Source organism: Bubalus kerabau, chromosome 5 (genome assembly GCF_029407905.1).
Source record: "Bubalus kerabau isolate K-KA32 ecotype Philippines breed swamp buffalo chromosome 5, PCC_UOA_SB_1v2, whole genome shotgun sequence".
In the NCBI taxonomy this organism is placed as follows: domain Eukaryota; kingdom Metazoa; phylum Chordata; class Mammalia; order Artiodactyla; family Bovidae; genus Bubalus; species Bubalus kerabau.
This window is the reverse complement of record NC_073628.1, coordinates 96,092,139-96,112,748: the sequence shown is the minus strand read 5'-3', so window position 1 is coordinate 96,112,748 and position 20,610 is coordinate 96,092,139. Positions and strand designations below refer to the sequence as shown.

Below are 20,610 nucleotides of genomic sequence, written 5' to 3'. Positions count from 1 at the left end.
AAAAATAGAAACTTGCAAAAGAATACACACAGTTGGATTCTATTTATGTGAAGATCCCCTACATTAGCAGGACACACTAATGTATTTGTTCTTCAGAAATGTATACATGAATGGTAAAACTACAAAGAAGAACACAGGAATGATTAAAAATTCAAGTTAATGGAGTTGAGTGGGAGAGGTTTGGTGGGGAGTGTTACTCAGGAGCTTCAAAAGCATGTGTAATGTTCTCTTTCGTAAGCTGAGTAGAGGGTACATGAGCGTTTGCAGTGATTTTATTCTTTAAACCATACATAAATGTTGTTTAAATATACCTTTTGTACATATGACACATTTTAAGATGAAAATTTTGAAAAACTTAATGAATTGCTGAATATACCTATTTATTCAACCAGTTGTTCTTGATGTAAGAAGGTAGTTAAATTTAATAGTTACTTCAGCCACTGCCACTGACACTATTTTTCCAACCTGAGTCTGAGACACTTTTTTCCATCTTGAGTGTATCAAAAACAGGGCTTGCCTCCTCTTTAATAGAAGAGGGCACGTCCCGCCTGCCTGCCTTCCTCCCACCTTTGGAAGACCATGGTTGGGGTGCACGTATGCTGTGCTGCCCATGTCCTTGAGACAGCACAGACATCTGTAGGATAACCTGAAGCTAGAGAGGGTGCCTTCTGTGTGAAATCAAGTTGGAAATAAAAAGCTGTTATCCATAGTATGTCCTTGCTGAGCATTTGTGAACGGTGTTCCCCTGTAAACTCTTGGTATCTGCTGAGCAGATGTCTTATTTCCTGTGTTCTGCTAGGCTGGGAGCCATTTATTGAGCCCTGGCCATGCTCCGTATCCTGGCAACAACAGGCTGCTAGTCGTCTCCATCCTCCTCGACTGAAGCTGGAAGCCAAGGCCAAACAGCGCTTGGATGTCAACATCACCTCTGTGCTAATTGGTGAGTGGAAAGTTGTCTTTCGAACACTGGTACCCTTCTGTGCATACGTCCCTTGTCTGGAAGGCTGTTAATTCTGGTTTAACAATTGCTCAGGCCTGTAGCAGACGTTGCTTACTCCTCACAGCTGCTTTCCTGATAAACCCTAACTTGGCCTCATGGTGCTCCTTACCCCATTGCTCCAGAAGTGGCATCCTATGCTGGTGTTCTCGGTGCTTAAGCAAGAGCTTAGACCATGTGGGAAATACCCATGTCCATGATGAACTTTCTACCCATAATGATTGGTCCCTGGGGTTTATTATGTCCTAGAAGTGAGTTTAAATTCATTTCTCTCACACTATTCACAGAATAATTCTTGAAATGTATGATTTTGATTGTCTTTAGAGCAAGGTCAGTTGTCTGTGCTGTTTTTCATCAATTATCATGTTGATGTAACTCTAAAAATCACTGGGTTAACGGGTTGTCAAGCTAATGGCATGAGCTCTGAAAATGTCTTTGACAACACTGAAATGTACACTCCTGGGTTCAATATAGTGAGTCAGAATCTTGTCCCTATACTTGTCCTTGTATCAGAAGAATAGTAACATTATCACACAGTGAGATAGTGCCTTTGTTCACCATGAAGCCTACACTCACTGTTTGAGTTACTGATCCATAGGCTCTGATTTTTGGTAACAATGTAGTGTCTGAGTGATAGTAACACATGCTACAGTTGTGCCTCAGTGTCCAAAGGGATTGGTTCCAGCACCACACTCCCTACGCCTCACCTCCCCCGCCCCCATCCACATCTGTGGCTGCTCAAGTCCCTTGTGTAAAATGGCATAGTTCAGTGAATATGGTTGGCCCTCTGTATCTGTCTGCAGAGCCCACAGATATGGAGGGCAGACTGTCCTGCAAATATGTGAACTTTGTTCAGGGTATGTGTTAGGTGAGTCTCATACAATATCCATTGGCTTATTCCATGTCAGAGTTAAGAGAATGTGTAGTGAAACGAGACTAGAAGTTTATTGATTCCTAAATTTTAAAAGCACTGTTTTAGATTTGTAGGTTTCATTAATATCAGCAATGTAATGGTAAATAGATCTCATGATTCTTCTATATTATTTTGGCTTCTCTGTTATTTCTTACATAATCTGTTCATCTGGAAGTTTAGATAAAGTTTGGGACAGTGTTTTGAAAAGCCATGGTAAATAAGAGCTTACCTTAAATAAAAAGAGTTCTATTGATATATTTCTTATTGGTATCTAATTTAAAATGTCTAATTAAAAATGTCCTCTAAAAAGCATTCTTGTCATTGGTAAAGCTGTTTTATTTTTTTAACCTTTAATTCCTTATTTCTAAAACTGTGCTGAAACCCAGAAACATTGCTGTGACCTCTTAGTGTTTAAAGAAATATAATTTCTGTAGCCAAATACTGGAACTGAAAACCAGAAACTAATCATCCTTGTTTAAAAAAGTGTGATATTTTAATTAGTAAAGAAGGTCTTTATCCAAGTGTGGTGCGTAATAATTTTGTTAACCTGCTCTTCCTGTTATAATTATCCTGTTGAAAAAGTAAAGCCACTTGTGGAGAACTGCCAGCTGGATTTTAGTCTCCTGAGTTTGGTGGCCTCCTAGCTGGTCTTTCTGCCTCCAAACCCTGCCCCTTAGCATGGCATGCCATGCTCTTCACAAAGCAAGTTGTTCTCTTGCCTAGGCTTCTTTGCTATGTCCCCTGTACCCCAGCATGTTGTACCAGAGTCACACAGCAGTATTCTGTGTTCCCTAAGTGTGATGTGTGCTTTCATATCTTAAAGTCTTTACATGTGCTGTTGTTTCTGCCTAGAATATCCTGTCTAGTCCTATTGGTAACCCTACCTGCTTCAAGACCCAGAACAAAGGTCCTCACGTCTCTGGTGATTGCCATGCACTTGGCCGTGTGCTCCTCCACTTCTGCCAACTCAGAATAAACCTTCCCGTTACATGCTCCCATAGCATTTTGTTTGTATCTTTCTTTTAGCTCCTTTCACATTGTGGGATAGTTTTGTGGTGACGGTTGTTTTGCTAACGTTCATTTCTTCCAGTGGAGCGTGAGGTTCTTCAGGGAACCAGTTTTCTCAGAGTCTAGCATAGGGCTCCACATTTAGCCAGGCATTCGATAAAAGCTTGTTTTGCTGAATTGAATTGATGTGACTTGAACTCTCAATCTTTATCGTTTGTGTTCTCAATATCTTTGGGGAATTTTTCCTAGACCAATACATAAGTACCAAGGAATCGTGGATGGCAGATTACTGTAAACAGGACAAGGAAGTAGACCCCACCCCATCTGAAGACTGGATGGGCTCGTCAGTGGATCCTCCATGCTTTGGACAAAGTAAGGTTTTTCTCTGCACATGTCTGACTAAATCACCTTTGACCTACACAGCCATGTTTCAGTGAGAAATTCAAATAGAACCATCATTTTCTATGGAAAAACCTACAGGAAATTCCGATTGCCTTCTACAACTGTTTTATTCTGTGGAAGGGACATTTTTCTTTCTGGCATGACACGCTGAACTTTTCCTCTCAGCTCTCATTCCACCATTGTGGGAGGAAAAGGACCTGCCGTGTGCCGTTCCTCAATTCCGGTCACGTGGCGCATAAACTGGGGCACCTGGAAATGCACTGGGGTGGCCATTGGTCAGTTTGTGGTTTGCTCAGCAGAACATTTTAATTGACTGGATTTTGAAGAACATCTTTTCAGGTGTCTGAATCTAAAGATTAGAGAGTTTGGATATATTCTTGAAGAGAGGGAGGGCGGGCTCCCACGTGGAAGCAATTGTTTCACGGCAGGGCCTGTACTATAAAGGAGAAGAGAATTGAATGCCCAGCCTCTGAAAGATAGAGAAGTCAGTGTGTTCTCTGTTAACAGTGTTTTCTTTCCTTATTTAACGCTTCACCATGGAGCTCTGATTTCCTCAGAGCTGGGGAGGTTGTGATGGCCAACGGCATGGTTCTTAGTTGTTCCACAAGCCATTGTCATCCAAATTCAACTCAGCCCAGCTCTTTCAGTGTGGTTTCTTTGGGGAGTCTTGGCTGGACTTCACATGGCTCATGAATACTTAACTATTCCATCTGGTCTGCAAACGTGTCACGGGAAGATGGATTTTCTTAGTGTATGAAGTATTTGAACTGGTTCGTCTCTCCTCAGGGTGTATAAATGGATTTTCTATCTGCCTTGTACTTCTTGAAGGAGGAACAAGGCCACGTCAGCTCTGTTTGCTCTGTGTGTTCCCAGGCTGTTGCTTCTGAGTCTCAAGGCCATTGCTTGGAAGCCAGGGCTTCTCAGATATCATCAGTTTCAATTCTAGCTCCTCCTCTGACCTTCCCCATTTGTGTGTTGAGAGAATGTAATGGAGCCTTCGTCTACCCAGAAGGCTCTAAATAATCTTTGTAATATGTAATGTGTCCTAAAGAGTGTGTTTCTAAAAACATTATTCATGCAGAGGGATCTTAAATCCAGACTCAGTGCAAACACTAAGAAGGCTGAATCTTTACGATTTTGATGAAGGACTTTCTTTTGTCCCTCTCCCACCTCTCCCTTCCCCTTTTATTTTAACATCTCCTCTTTCTTTATAGTTAATAAGCTACCGTATGTATGGTAAATGCCTGTGCTAAATTAAAGCTAGATTTTTATTTACTTACGGATTTTTGTGGTTACTTAGGCTTATAAAGTTTTAATATATCTTTTTAATTAGGCATGAGTGAACATACCTAAATTTCCACACTCTCTTCTTATTTAGACTTCTTGGATGATAGAATAGCAAGTGGGATTGTATTCTTCTACTAGGCCTGCTAAAGTAATTGTTGGGCATTTGTTTCCAAGGTCAGTCGGTTTGGATCTTGTTGAACCAATCACAAACCTTCAGCTCTTACTCTGGAATATTTAGTAATAATCCCCCCCAGATTTGTGCATTTTATTCAGGCCAGCTTCAAAATAAGCCCTTGAACTAGAGGTTCTTAATATGAAGTTCAGCCTAAGGGAGCCGCTGATTTCTTACTGTTTCTTTGGCTGGGAAAGAAAATAACGGCCTCTTTTTTGATATTATCATTGGCTTTGTTCAGTAAGGGCTGAGATTCCGTAGGTAAACCTGGATGGCATGGCATCTTAATTCATTAGTTTTGTAATCAGGGACCTTTTATGGAAATGTCAAAAAAAAATGTTCTGGAAATGTCTATGGTTAACATGTAATGTAAATAAGACCATGAGGTAACTCCTCAGCTGAGACTGTAGCCTTGGAACACAGGCTGATTATTCCCCTTGAATTTTTGAGACCCGTGGGGGGCTAGCATTCTACTGCTACCGCCGTTTCCAATTGGAGCGGAGCAGCTCCCACTAAAATCTGTACTGCTTGTTCTTGGTAACTTTTCTATGCCATGTGAGAACAAGCATGCTTTAAATTAAAAATCCTCAAAAGGCTGGTCATTCTGTTCCAGTGAATGTGAGTACATTTTCTTTCCCCAACAGAGAAAAAAAGGAGCATGCTCTGTTGACACAGGCTCCACATAAAAGCCAGCATTAAAGCTGTCTGGCTCACCTCATCAAGTACCTCATGAGCGCCTAGTGATCACCAAAGGAATGAGCCAATAAATGCATGATGCTTGCTGTGCTTGTAATGTACACTGTTTGCGCTAATGTTTCGGAGACGAATCTTCTTTTACGCTATATTGATTCTCACCCTCTAACTTTGTCTCTCCTGTCTACCAGGCCTCCCCCTTGTCTACCTTAGAACTAGGAGTACAGCCAGTCTGACTAACCTAGAGCACCAGATCTATGCTAGAGGTACAGTACAGCCAAGCGAGGGCTTGCTTTATTTTCCTGTTTTAAGAACTGCCTTGTACATCTTATTTTCTGTGAACACGGGAGCCAAATGGGTGTATACCCAGTTATGAGTACTTTGTTTTAATAACAGGAAAGATCATTTCCAACTAATGGACAAAGTGCCATCTTATATTAGAAGGAAGTGATGTGCTGATTCTTATTCTGTCTCTTGCATCTGCTTTTTAACCTTTAGTGGAAATGAAATCAACTCCACAGTGTATGATGCAGAAACATCCAGTGTCAGTTAGAGGTGATGTCTATACTGAAAATCAAGAAAACCCTCCATCAAGCCCTGCAGCAAGTCTTTGTTTATAGACTACTCTGTGAATGTTTATTCTCATGGTAATACAAAGGGCGGTGTGGAGTAGGAGCTATGATGATCAGGAATGGAGCTCAGAAAAAAATTTCCAGTAAATGATTGCTTAGACACAAATCTTAATTTCCTTAGAAATGAATTGAGGTTCTTAGGAGGTAGAAAAAAGAATGTTCTTTGTTTCTATCTCTGATCCTTTAAGGGTTCTTGAGAATTTGACTGGTAAGTGAATATGAGAGGAAGACATCATAAACTTCAAGGAATTAGAATCCCAAAATGTTCAGTTCTTCTTTTGTGTGAAGGAGTGAAGTTTAATGTGAACGATTTATGTTTGTCCTTGGCTACCACCACCAGATCCTGGGTCATAGTGTATTTTGTAAAAATATACCTTCTGAGCTTCCTCTACTAGGAGTTTAGAACAGGGATATTAATAAATGAGGGCAGTACTATTTTTTTTTCTGAAAGGTTTTGCTAGGATTGATGTTCGTGAGGAGGGCTCCCAAAGCCCAGGCTTGATTCTTCATTGTTTCATGAATTTATACTTCTAAGTTTTTCTTTATCTGTTATTTCATCTTTTGGGCTAAGCAGAGCATTATTCCTGTGTAGTCCATGGGGACAAGAGCTCAGAGAGACTAAGTAATTTGCCTCCATTCACATGAGAGGCCTGGGACTTTATTTCTCATGATTTACAAGCCAGGTCCTTTCTGATAGGCTGAGCTGCTTACAGAGCATAAGAACCCGCACTGTGTATAATGGTCACATTTCCCTGGGGATCGGGTCCACGGGGCAGACATTTCCTCAGCTGGAGCTATTTAAGCTAAACGTGGATGTGAGGAGCTTGGGGTTCTTTCAGCTTATGAACCAATTAGGTCTGGTCACCAAAGGAGGTTTCTGAGGCCACCAGGGAATCCTGTTCTCTTTGGTGAGCTTGGGGCTTTTGTCCTCTGGCGCTATGCCCAAGCCAGGTACATAGCTGAGCTGGACTCTAGTATGGAAGATGTCCGCTCCTTCCCCTGTGAGTTTAGACTTGTGAGCCCCTCCACGTATTTTTATCCTCAGTGAGGCAGGCTGTTGAAGTCTCTGCGGGTATGTGCAATCCGCACAATCAGCTTGGGGACCTTAGTGTGCCTACCTAGGCTATTTAGTTTCACAGCCATATACTCATGAATTCCTTTATATGGGTTCCTAGCACTTTATTCCATGTTACAGTGTGATCAAAGCTACTTGCCACCTGTTCTTTTTAAATCTAATTTGCAAATGGAAACTTAGCGTCTGGCTCACAGTGGGATATGAAAGCACATCTGGCTGCTTTTCCTCCTGGGCCCTTTATCTCCTTCAGTAAAGCTGCTTTCTGGCTCAAGGAGAGGGAGGCTCCTTTCAAGGTGCCACAGTGAGTACTGTGTACCCTGCTGACAGCTCTTAAATCTTTTACTCCCCCTCTGCTCTTGTCAGCAGCCTCACAGCTACTCCTTAATTTTCAACTTGTTGAACACTGATTTTTTTTTTTTTTTTAATCAAGACTTGGGAACTAAGTGAGGCCATTGGGAGGAGAAATGAGCATAGTCTAGGTGGAGATTATATTTAGATGTATTTGGGGTGTCTCTAAAAAGCTAACCACTAAGTTGTGGGAACACGCTGGAGCCTACTCACTTACTTAGACTCCCCTGAGCCATTGTTCTTACCAAAACAGAACTTGTCTTAACCTGAAATGGCTTCTTGTGGCGTGTGTAGAGCACTAACTTCTGAAAACTTGAGAAGCTACAAAGGGAAAAGGAAACAGTGGTTACTTTTTAGAAGATGTGACACTGACTTAACCATACTGCCCCTGTGCCATACCTGAGAGGTGGGAGAGGCAGGCTTTGATGGGGTTGGCCTTCTTGATTTTGCTGGCAGGAAACACACGGTCCTAGAAGATGAATTGAATTTTGCTGTAGTCTTCTCAGCTGGCAACTGCAGGCACCTCCAGCTGTCATTTTCTCCACAGCTGCAGACCACTTGGATCCTGGTCTTCCGAGGGCTGTCTTTGTGCTTTAAAGCCAGACACAGAGTAAGACTGGGCCTCGCCCGTTTTTGTCGGCCGGGTGTGTGTTGTTGAGCACGTCAGCCTGGAGGCTCCCAGCCTGGGCTGCTGCCGCCTTTGTAGTTCCTGCTCCCACCTCTCTCTCTCTTTGTGCGGCCAGTAGAGGAAGCACAGGCCCTGGTGGGAGCCAGGGCCTCTGTGCTCCCAGGAGTGTGCAGCAGGCTGCAGGGGCACCGGAGAGCCTTCCTCAGTCTGTTTCCAGTGTTCATCGTCAGGTCCAGCTCCCCCTAGAACTGGATCATATGGATCAGTCTCATATGGATCAGTGTTTCTCTCCAGTTTCCCCGATTAGAAGCTGCTTTGTGAAGGAAACCATATTTTGTGTTCCTCTTGGCATCTCCATAGAACCTGCCTTATACAGATGGTGAAGATATCTGTGCAAGAAAAATGAGCTAAAAACTTCATTTAAATAGCTTTGGGATACTATCTTTTTGAACTTCCAGGGAGGAAAACCCACAACTGCATATGTAAGAGAACAGGAAAGGATGTTTTCATTTTTTTAATAAATGTGCTTAGTATGACTCAAGGGTAACTGTTATGCAAAAGAGAGCTTCCTGAAAGTACAAGTGTTTTGGACAAAGTGATACAAGCACACGTGTTCTGTCTTGCTGCAGTTCAGGTTATCCATTTAGAATGGCTTTCTTGGAAGCAGTGGAGGTTCATGTCTGTCTGTCTTGATGCCAGCCGTGTTAGGTCTAATGCCTTCTCCTGAGTTAAGGCCCATAAGAATCACGGGAGAATTGTGAGGCGAGAGTTGTCAGCCATCACAGTCAGTTGTGGGGGACTGAGTCATCTCATAGCAGGCGGCAGAGTACATGGAGATGCCCTGCTTGGCCTGTCAGCACACTTGTGGAGCTTCGTTCTTTTTTCTCTCCACTATCAGCCTCTTTGCACAAGAGGCCATGGTGGGCGCTGCCTCCATGTGTGGGGAGGGTCTCTGCCACACAGGTCAGGGCGTGCGCTAACGGCCTTCTGTTTGCTCACAGCAGAGATGAAAGCCCCCAAGCGCCGGCAGCCGTTTGTCCCTTTTGCTCTGAGGAATCATACAGGCTGCACTCTGTGGTTTGCCACCCTGACCACCACGCCCACCAGGTAAGGAACACGGGGTCTGTCACCCGGTGCCATCTCTATCACCACAGGCTCCTGAGTACCAACCCAGCACAGCAAGCCAGGCCCTCTGTGAGGCTCTTGGGATCCATTGCATTTGAATCAGTAACGTGATGTCTTGCTGAGGCTAATGATGGAGGTTCTGGTTCTACGTATAGTCTGTAGTCAGAGAAGTAGATTTTGAGTCTGAAATATCCAAACTGTGATCTTGATGCCAGGGCATCCATTGTTTTTAAAGTAAAAGTTGAGTAGTTTAAGGATATGAAAGAAAAGTCACTCCATCCTTTCTCCTTGGTCTTCATTCTACTTCCCCCTATAAGAAAAGCTGTATACTATTATGAAATCAAATGTTTTGCCCATTTTTCTTCCAAAACTGCTTGAAAATACCTCTTATATCCCTCACCTCCACCCCAAATTATCTTCCAAACCTGCAGCGTACTTGAGACCAGGTGGAACTGGGTGGAGTTGGGAGAACAAATGAGTTCACCTAAGCCCAGTGAGAAGGCTCTCTAACAACTTTCTGCCGATTTAGACCTTGGCTCAACTCTCCAAATGCAGGCTGATCTTCCCAATTTAGTAGTGAAGTATATGAAATGAGGACCAGAATCAGTTGATTTGAGAACGTGTTTCTCTTGCCTCCACCAAGTATGGTAGTGCTCCAGAAGAAACTTTTTTTTTAAAGTCAGTTTTTATAGTCACTTAAAAAAAAAAAAGTCACTTAAATATTGGGTTGGCCAAGGAATTCATTCAGGTTTTCTAATACTACAGTTAAAAGTCACAACTAGCTTACATAACCCCTTGGGTACCAGACTCTACTGCTGGCAGCAGGTGCTTCTGCAGTGATTGCTTTCCAGCTATTTGTAAAGTTTCATATGTTGTGATTGATCATGAAGTTAACTTAAGTTACTGACCTTTAAGGTCCTCTTTTGCAGCCAGGTTATATGGCCTTATTGCTGCGAATTGCATCCTGAGAGGGTTTCTGCTTCCAGCCCTGAGTTCTGGGTGAGAGGGGGTGGAGCGAAAGAGGGACCAGCTGAGACTGTCTGCTTTGGTTCCAGGGCTGCACTGTCTCACAGCGGGAGTCCAGGGGTGGTTCCGGAAGGGAACGGAACGCTTCTTGATGACGCTCACAACGTTAGCGAGTGGCGAGAAGTCCTGACGGGTGAAGAGATTCCCTTTGAATTTGAATCAAGAGGAAAGCTAAGACACAGGTAAAACGTGGTTTTCTTTTTTGCCTCAAAAAAGGGGGGGAATATATATATAAATAATTGTCCCTAGTGTTTTGCCTCTTCTCTTTCCTTTGTTAATGACTTTACTGTTTTATTTTTAAAAGGCATTTAGAAAACCAGTGTTTCATTTTTAAAAAAATACAAAGACTATTTGGGAATACGTTTCCTTCCATCAGTTATCCCTTTATTTGACATGTGAGGTGGTAACCGGTATGTTCCATGTAACTACTTTGATTGAAGCATAAACAGATCATAGCTCTCCAGTTCATTGCATCCTAGCTGGTTTTCATGATGGAGTGGTGACATGGTCTTATGAAAAACATTATCAAAACACAGTGAGTTTTAAGCTACACATGTGCCCTTTCAGCAAGCAGATGGTTTCAGGAAGCAAAGCTGATAAGATGCTCTCATTCTTTTTTTTCTTAATATTTATTTATTTGGCTGTGTCAAACCTTAGCTGTCGAGGGATCCTCACTGTGTCATGTGGGATCTTCCGTTATGATGCACGGACTCTCTAGTTGCGAGGCTCAGGCTCTTGAGTGTGTGGGCTCAGTAGTTGAGGCTTATGGGTTTAGTTGCTCCACAGCATGAGGGATCTTAGTTCCAAGACCGGGGGTCAGATGCATGTCCCCTGCATTGGAAGGATTCTTAACCAGTGGACCCCCAGGAAAGCTGCATAAGATACTCTCATTCTAAGAATAACTCACTTAAGGAGACCACTTGCTGATGCACTCAAAACCACCAGCTGAAGGCTGGGAATAAATGCAAAAGAACATTGTGCCTGGTAACTGAGAGGGTGTAAAATGTGTAATAAAATGTTCTTTTACTTGCCAACGTTTTTAAGTAGAAGGGCTGTCTGGTGGATACTGAATAGTTAAGATTTTAGCGTTTGAGCCTCATCATCTAAAACTTAAGAGACTGGCTTCAGCCTTCTGTGGTCACGTGTGTTCTTGGTGCGTTGATTCTTTGTATGCAGGCATGCTGATCAAACACTTCTTCCTTCCATATAGCTCTGCGCCTGTGCACATTACTCCCTAGTGGCAAGAGTTCTGAACTTGGGTGCCTCCAGTGATTTTTAGGAAAAAAACAGTTTATAAAAAAAATCACTGCACTGGGCACATGTACCTGGAAACCATGTTAGAATTTCCAGGGAAGAGTGGTGAGCATTTTTCCGCTCCACAGAGTTCCTAGAGAAGCTAATTATAGAACCATTCACTGTATTTCTTAATAAGCACTGCCTCTGTTGTAGGAGCGGTTTGGCTTTTTTGTCATTTCCGTTTCCATGTTTTGTAACTCATTTCAAGTCCCACCTTTCTGCTTGAATTCATTGAAAAATGCCTTCTCTGGCGTTTCCCCCTTTGGCATCCTGTCCCCCACTCCCTGCCTCCCTCCTCTCTTCCCTTCCTGTCAGCCTCAAGTCCAATTCCTCATTTCTGGCTTCTGGCTTGAATTAGGCAGAATCTAAAATAGAATTAAATGTGCAATTTCCTCCCGTTCCTCCTGTTCTGCCCACTGCCTTCTACTGCAGTTTCAGCAGAGTACTTTAGCCCTAAAACCCTGCGGGCTCTGTGTCTCATTACCCTGTCTGTAAGTTTCTAGGACTGGAGCCCAGTGACTGAGTGTGGTTCTGAGAGAAGCTGGAGATTCCACAAAAGAACCAAGGAGAAAATGTCGTTTTAGGCATTTCCAAGAGTGTGGTTATGTGATTACATTGCTAGCGCAGCATTTTCACTACCCCACTGTCCCACTTTTAGCTGATGTTATCATTTCACGAAGGTTGAGGTGTAGGGGTGGGTGGAATACAGACCCGAGCTAGTTCACCTGGTTTGTACAGAGGGAGGGCAGCTGCCACTCTTACTCAAGCTCTGTACATCTTGCAGTTTTGTTTTAAGCATAAGACACAGTTAAAAATATCCTCTTGATTTCCCTTGCATTAGGTAATCACCAAAAAGTTTGGCCAGCTGGGTTTTTATGTCATTATGCAGTAAATCCAATTTTAGGCTTTGCTTCTACTCCTCCCTTGATAGGATTGTGCTTAATGTCTTTTTCCGTGTTCTTCCTGACAGACACACCCATGACCTCCGGATCCATCAACTGCAAGTGAGAGTGAATGGCTGGGAGCAAGTGAGCCCAGTGTCTGTGGACAAAGTCGGGACCTTTTTCCGATACGCTGCACCAGATAAGAATTCCTCATCCTCTACGGTGTGTGGCTGTGGCAAGGGTGTTCAGTGGCAGAGTTGTGCCTTGGCCACACACCCTCAAAGCCAGGCAGTCAGACAGGCCTGTAGTAGCCTTGCTCTAGTGAAATTTTCTTTCTTTTTTTAACTTTTTATTTTATATTGGAGTATAGCCTGATTGACAATGTTGTAATAGTTTTAGGTGACAGCAGAATGACTCAGGCATACATGTCCATTCTCCCCCAAATTCCCCTCCTGTCAAGGCTGTCATATAACACTGAGCAGAGTTCCCTGTGCTGTACAGTGGGTCCTTGTTGGCTATCCATTGTAAATGAAATTTTCTCGTTCTTCATTTTTCCTAGTGCTGGGAAGAATATTTGGGTCAGTCATAGGCTTTGATAATCACCATATAGATAAGCCAGCCAGTGGTTAGTTTTAGTAGAAAAACAGGACCTAAAATTGGCATCAACACATATTACCTACCTGTGCAACTCCATTTTATCTGGCCAGAATGTGCAGGTGGGGGCTGGCATCCCAGCTGATACAACTGCCGTGGGTGCTCTTGCCAGACAGTCACACTTCGAGGGGTAATGATGTTCCTTGTTGAGTAGCCAGTGGTGACTAGGAAAGCACAGATTTGCGGAGATGTGGGAGCTTTCCTCATGCTCTCTTGCTTCATAAAATATGTTCTTGGAAGACATGATGTTTTCACGGTCTGTCTCGTGCCCCAAGTTTCTTAGAAAAAGAAGCTTTCTTTCAAGATGACTTTTTATCTGCCCAAGTTCACATCCAGGAACAAAAGGACTAATTCCCCCCAGAGACACCTTTCTATTGTCTTGATGCATCCTGGAGAATTTTGTATATATTGAGTGATTGTAAAATGAATATTGCTTTTCCCATATCTTCCAAGATGCTTTTTCTTCATAGTAGACCATACTTTACCTAAGAGTATAAACATCGCCCTTGCAAACAACTGAAGTTGTTGTTGAATTTAACAATGCCTGTGTCTTAGCTCTGTACTGATTCTTTGACTTTGGGGATCTTTCTTAGATCGGCAGCCCGAGCAGCAGGACAAATATTATCCATCCCCAAGTTTATGTGAGTATGATTTTTCTGTGTCACTGTTTACTGAATGCACACATAGCTCCTGATGACCACTGGACTCTGTGGTTGGAATTTATCTTTTTCATTTTCTGTTAATGATTTCCTTCCTTTTAAAAGAACTTGCAAGGAAATGTTTTCACCTAACTTGGTATATGAGACTGAATATTATAGGGAAGGAGAAAAAAAAAAGGGCAAATGTTTTGGTCCAAGGTCTCTTTTTCTAAATTAAATATAAATTAACCTTTGTACAGCTATATGTATTTTACGGGTTTTCCCCCAAAGGTCAACATGAAAGTAACTCAGAATGAAAAATAGTAAGATTCCCTCCCCCATTTGATTTTTGAAACATCACCACAGGATGACATTACAAGGCTGTTTTGTGGTTTTTGCTTATAATTTCTTCTCCCTGAGGATAGTAAGTTTTAAAATGTGAAATTTCAGATAAGCATAGAGACAAGAAGATTGAGATTTAAGACAGGTGTTACTGGGCCCTCGTTCTCCGGGGACTTTGCTGGGCTGGGTCAGCGGAGGCTCTCATGATGATTGTGTCCTTCTGATAACACTCTAGGAAGCTGTACTCCACCTTAAAAATTTTTTCTTTTTTAATTTAAAAAATTTATTTATTTTTAATTGGAGGATAATTGCTTTACAATATTGTGTTGGTTTCTGCCATGTCTCAACATGAATCAGCCATAGGTATATGTATGTCTCCTCCCTCTTGAACCTCCTTCCCAACCCTCATCCCATCCCACCCCTCTAGGTCATCACAGACACCAGGTTGAACTCCCTGTGTTACATAGCTCCTTCCCATTAGCTGTGTATTTTATACATGGTAATGTACAAGTTTCAGTGCTACTCTCTCAATTTGTCCCACCCTCTCCTGCCCTTGCTGTGTCGTTAAGTCTGTTCTCTATCTCTGAGTCTCTATTCCTGCCCTGCAAATAGGTTCATCATATTAGGTTCTAGATTCCATAATATGTGTTAATATACAATATTTGTTTTTCTCTTTCTGACTTACCTTACTCTGTATAACAGACTCTAGGTTCATCCACCTCACTAAAACTGACTCAAATGCAATCCTTTTTATGGCTGAGTAGTATTGCATTATATATATATGTACTCCAGCTTCTTTATCTATCCCTCTGTCAACTAACATCTAGGTTGCTTCCATGTCCTGGCTATTGTAAATAGTGCTGCAGTAAACATGAGGTTATGTTTATCTGTACTCTTCCTTTGCATTGGAACTACCTGGAAGTTTTGGTTTAAAACATGGATCTTTTCCTTTGTTGTTTATTAGGTTGGTTGTTTATTAGGTTGTTTGTTTTAATGAAAAACTAGAGGTATGGAAAGCTTAGATGTCATGTCATTTGTTTCTCCAATTAAAAAAAAAGCAGTATCAATATATTCTGAGTACTCAGAGTACTAGTTTTTAAAAACCTTCTATTTTACCTAACGTGAAATTTTATATTAAAAAAAAAACAAACAGAAAGCCGTAAATTCTTGGCACATGGTAGCAGCACAAAGTGTGTGTTAAATGTGTGCATGGACACATGAACACAAATAGGAAACTGTGGCTGCACCTATAAGACCAGAAATAAATCAGTTTCCTCTAGTATCTTGGATGGCATCATTGACTCAATGATGCAAATCCCGGGTTTTAGTGAAGGACAGGGAGGCCTGGCATGCTGCAGTCCATAGGGTCGCAAAGAGTCAGACACGACTGAGTGAGTGAACAGCTAGTATCTTGAGTTTTATGAACCTTGGTGTCCTGTTAAAAAAAGAGTAATTATTGAGCAGAACTTAGACAGTTTTCATCGTGAAGAAGTTTTTTTTTTTAAAGTTCTTTGAAATCCAAATGTTGGCTTTTTATAGGCATGTCAACAAACAATGTATGGGTATATTGAGTAAATTTCATCACATTTAGGAAAAAAAGTTATTCTTCCTATGAAAGGCATGCCAGTACAAACAGCTCTTCAGAATTGGCTGTTATAATAGTGGGTATTAAAGGATACTCACTCCTATTAAAGCAGAGTGGTTTTAGAGCTTAATGACTCATTTCACTGAAGATACATAGTCATAGTAAGACGCTTTATGTAGGCCTTCTGACCGGTGTTGTTATACTTTGCGTGATTTTTAAAAGCCACACTTATTTATAATTTCTCTCTTTTCCATAGTTCTCTTCACTCCCACCTGTCCGGGTCGTCTTTGCGGTAACAATGGAAGGCAGTGCTCGGAAGGTGATCACGGTCCGATCAGCCCTCATTGTGAAGAACAGACTTGAGACGCCGATGGAACTGAGACTGGACAGCCCGTCAGCTCCAGACAGTGAGTTCTGACACTGCCTCCTGGTACCCTGAGCTGGACTTCGGGGTGGGAGACATGCCTGAGTGCTAACATGTGTTTCTGTGGCAGAGCCCGTGGTCCTTCCCGCCATCATGCCAGGAGACTCTTTTGCTGTGCCTTTACACCTTACTTCTTGGCGACTGCAGGCCCGGCCCAAAGGACTGGGTGTGTTTTTCTGTAAAGCTCCTATTCACTGGACCAATGTAGTGAAGACTGCCGAAGTTAGTAGCAGCAAACGAGAATGCCACTCCATGGACACGGAGAAAAGCCGGTTCTTCAGGTAAGCATGGCGCGGCAGTGCCATGTAGATTTTGCCATTTTTTTTCCCTTTATGCTTTCTCTGAGGACTCTTAGTGATTCAGTTGTGCTTATTGAAAACCCTAAAGTTCTTACTCCTTAAGTGTTAAAGTTCATAAGAATTCAAGAGTTAACCCTGGGCAGGAGAGTGGCTGTTACTTACCACCTAATATTCATGGGAGAAACAACCACAAACCCAGTACTCACACATATGTGATTAGAAAGTGGTCTGTCTGCATCAGCTTAAAGAGAAGACATGTAAAGGGACTTCCCTTGTGGTCCAGTGAGTTCTGACACTGCCTCCTTGTACCCTGAGCTGGTCCAGTGGTTGAGTCCACCTTGCAATGCAGGGGATGCAGGTTTGATCCCTGGTCCAGGAAGTAAGATCCCACATGCCACAGAGCGACTAAGCCTGAGTGCCTCAACTAAGACCTGATGTAGATAATAGATATATAGTAAGTGTATGTATATATATATATATGTGTGTGTGTGTGTGTGTGTGTGTATGTATTTATTTATTTATTTACTTTAAAAAGAGAAGATATCTGGAGAGGGAAGAAAAAACAATGACAAGTTCTCATCCCTACATTGGGGAGCAAAATCCTAGAGGTGGGAATTTTTCAAATGACAGATTCCAAAGGAATGTGGGTAAAGGTGCACCTAATACTGACTTTTCTTGGGGACTTTGACAAAATTATCAAGTAGACTCCTCATTTCCTCTTCTGAAGAGTACAAGTAATATGGTACTAGATTCAATGTTAGAAAAAATACTGGATTGCTATTGTGAGATCTTTCCAAACTTAGACTTTAAACTTGTTTAAATGGGAGATGGTCAGCTTTAGTTTCCTTTATAGCAAAGACAGGCATTTACTTAGTTTAAGAAGATGATAAAGGAAAACAAGAAGAATATAGAGAATGCCAGTATACCCTTTATCCAGATTTGCCAGTTGTTAACAGACTACTTCTCTTTTGGTGATTTATAAAACAAAAAACAATAAAGATATAAATGGTTTTGAACAGCACTGTTAGGCAGCTTGTCACAATTGGCATTTATGAAACACTTTAACCATCAATTCCAATTGCATTTTTATTTCAAGTATCTGAGGACATTCATCAGAAGTGACCATCTCCTGTGCCATAAAACAAAGATTAACAAGTATTAAAGAATTGAAACCCCTCACAATGTATTTCATTATTATGATAGTTATTAAGTTAGATGCCAGTGACAATAAGGTGCTTACAAAACCCCAAATATTTGCAAATTAAGCAATACATTTCTAAATAACCTGTGGGTTCAAAAGACATCACAAAGAAAATAATATTTTTAAATAAATACTAATGAAAACCAGACATATTAAAATATGGGGGATGCAGCAAAGGCAGTCCTAAAGGGAAGTGTGGAGCTTTTAATGCTCACATTAGGAAGTCAGGAAGACGTAAAATCACTGCTCTAAACTTCTTCCTTAATGCAGAAGAGCAAACTAAACACAGAGAAATAGGAAAAGAAAAGAAGTATGAAAATCAACAAAGTAGAAAATAAACAATAGGAAAAATCAACAGTGTCAAAATTGGCTTTTTGAAGATTCACAAGCTTGATAAACCTCTAATAAGACCAATCATGTTGTGAGGCAAGAAAACACAAATTGCCCTTATAAGGAGTAGAGAAAAAGGAGAACTGCTCTAGACCCTACAGATATTAAAAGATTTGTTATAAACAATTTTATGTAAATAAATTCCACACTGGAAGGATAAATTTCTTGAAAGATACAGATTGCCAAAACTAATACAAAGAAGAAATAGGAAACTCAAATAACCCAGTATCTATTAAAGAAATTTAATTTGTAATAGAGAGGCTTCACACAAAGAACATTTAGGACCATAAAACTTCACTAGTGAATTCTACAGACATTTAGGGAAGAAATCATATAAGCTCTTTGCAGACTCTTTCAGAAAGAAGGGGAGGAGGGAATAGTTTTGACTCATTTTAAGAGGCCAGTATTCCTGATACCAAAAGTGATATAGTTATTATTAAAGAAAGAAAAAAAGAAAACTACAAACTAGTATTCCACCATGAAGAGATGCAAAAATTCTTAACAGGATACTCCCCAATAGAATCCAGGGAGTGAAGTTTATCCCAGTAATATAATAAGCTTAACATTCAAAATTGATAAATTTTTTCTTTTTTTTAAAGCATGTGTGTGTTAACTGCTTAGTCATGTCCGACTCTTTGTGACCCTATGGACTATATAGCTGGCCAGGCTCCTCTGTCCATTGGATTCTCTAGGCAAGAATACTGGAATGGGTTGCCGTTCCCTTCTTTATGGGATCTTCCGCATCCAGGGATTGAACCCAGGTCTTTAATCCAGGTCTTTTGCATTACAGGCAGATTCTTTACCATCTGAGCCATCAGGGAAGCCCTTTAAAAAGCATGAGACTTAATAATTTTATCAAGACTTCAGAATTCCAGATCAACCTATAGAAATCAATTATATGCTTATACTTTAGCCGTGAACAAATGGAAAATGTGATTTTAAGAACACCGTTTACAGTAGCACCAAAAATTTTTATTATTTAGGAATCAGTCTAGGGAATGATATATCAGTCTTTTACCCTAAGAATTACAAAGCTTTGCTGAGGGATAGTAAAGAATCTGCCTGCCTGTGCAGGAGATGTGGGTTTGATCCCTGGATCAGCAAGATCCCTTGGAGAAGGAAATGGCAACCCACTCCAGTATTCTTGCCTGAAAAATCCCATGGCTAGAGGAGCCTGGTAGGCCCCAGTCCATGGGGTCGCAAAAGAGTCAGACATGATTTAGTGACTAAACAGCAACAAAATTAATGAAAACCTATTAACTAAGTGGAAAAACAATCAGGTTCATGAATTGGATTGTTAGGATTTTCATTCTCACTAAATTGATCGGGAGATACAACCCAGTTGGTTATCAGTAGAATGAGTTTTTAATTTTTTTAAATTTTATTTTATTTTTAAACTTTACATAATTGTATTAGTTTTGCCAAATATCAAAATGAATCCGCCACAGGTATACATGTGTTCCCCACTCTGAACCCTCCTCCCTCCTCCCTCCCCATACCCTCCCTCTGGGTCGTCCCAGTGCACCAGCCCCAAGCATCCGGTATCATGCATCGAACCTGGACTGGCAACTCGTTTCATACATGATATTTTACATGTTTCAATGCCATTCTCCCAAATCTTCCCACCCTCTCCCTCTCCCACAGAGTCCATAAGACTGTTCTATACATCAGTGTCTCTTTTGCTGTCTCATATACAGGGTTATTGTTACCATCTTTCTAAATTCCATATATATGCGTTAGTATACTGTATTGGTGTTTTTCTTTCTGGCTTACTTCACTCTGTATAATAGGCTCCAGTTTCATCCACCTCATTAGAACTGATTCAAATGTATTCTTTTTAATGGCTGAGTAATACTCCATTGTGTATATGTACCACAGCTTTCTTATCCATTCATCTGCTGATGGACATCTAGGTTGCTTCCATGTCCTGGCTATTATAAACAGTGCTGCGATGAACATTGGGGTACATGTGTCTCTTTCCCTTCTGGTTTCCTCAGTGTGTATGCCCAGCAGTGGGATTGCTGGATCATAAGGCGGTTCTATTTCCAGTTTTTTAAGGAATCTCCACACTGTTCTCCATAGTGGCTGTACTAGTTTGCATTCCCACCAACAGTGTAAGAGGGTTCCCTTTTCTCCACACCCTCTCCAGCATTTATTACTTGTAGACTTTTGGATCGCAGCCATTCTGACATACATCACAGCAGGATCCTCTATGACCCACCTCCCAGAATATTGGAAATAAAAGCAAAAATAAACAAATGGGACCTAATTAACCTTAAAAGCTTCTGCACATCAAAGGAAACTATTAGCAAGGTGAAAAGACAGCCTTTAGAATGGGAGAAAATAATAGCAAATGAAGCAACTGACAAACAACTAATCTCAAAAATATACAAGCAACTCCTACAGCTCAACTCCAGAAAAATAAATGACCCAATCAAAAAATGGGCCAAAGAACTAAATAGACATTTCTCCCAAGAAGACATACAGATGGCTAACAAACACATGAAAAGATGCTCAACATCACTCATTATCAGAGAAATGCAAATAGAATGAGTTTTTAAAAAAAATGGCATATGAACCAAATATGGACA

At 41.3% G+C, this 20,610-nt stretch overlaps 1 protein-coding gene across 5 annotated transcripts in view; it reads left to right on the top strand.

Moving 5' to 3' along the window:
- The window catches only part of VPS13D (vacuolar protein sorting 13 homolog D), a 274,396-nt gene that overhangs the window by 93,113 nt on the left and 160,673 nt on the right, over positions 1-20,610 (top strand). For 3 of the 5 annotated variants that reach the window (XM_055582270.1, XM_055582274.1, XM_055582273.1), the window contains 9 exons: positions 800-940; positions 3,168-3,290; positions 5,664-5,738; positions 9,157-9,262; positions 10,336-10,488; positions 12,573-12,708; positions 13,734-13,781; positions 15,962-16,112; positions 16,200-16,410. In XM_055582270.1, coding sequence (XP_055438245.1) covers positions 800-940; positions 3,168-3,290; positions 5,664-5,738; positions 9,157-9,262; positions 10,336-10,488; positions 12,573-12,708; positions 13,734-13,781; positions 15,962-16,112; positions 16,200-16,410 — 1,144 coding nt within the window. The remainder of the gene's footprint in view (positions 1-799; positions 941-3,167; positions 3,291-5,663; positions 5,739-9,156; positions 9,263-10,335; positions 10,489-12,572; positions 12,709-13,733; positions 13,782-15,961; positions 16,113-16,199; positions 16,411-20,610) is intronic. The other 2 variants (XM_055582272.1, XM_055582271.1) reach the window with 2 other exon arrangements.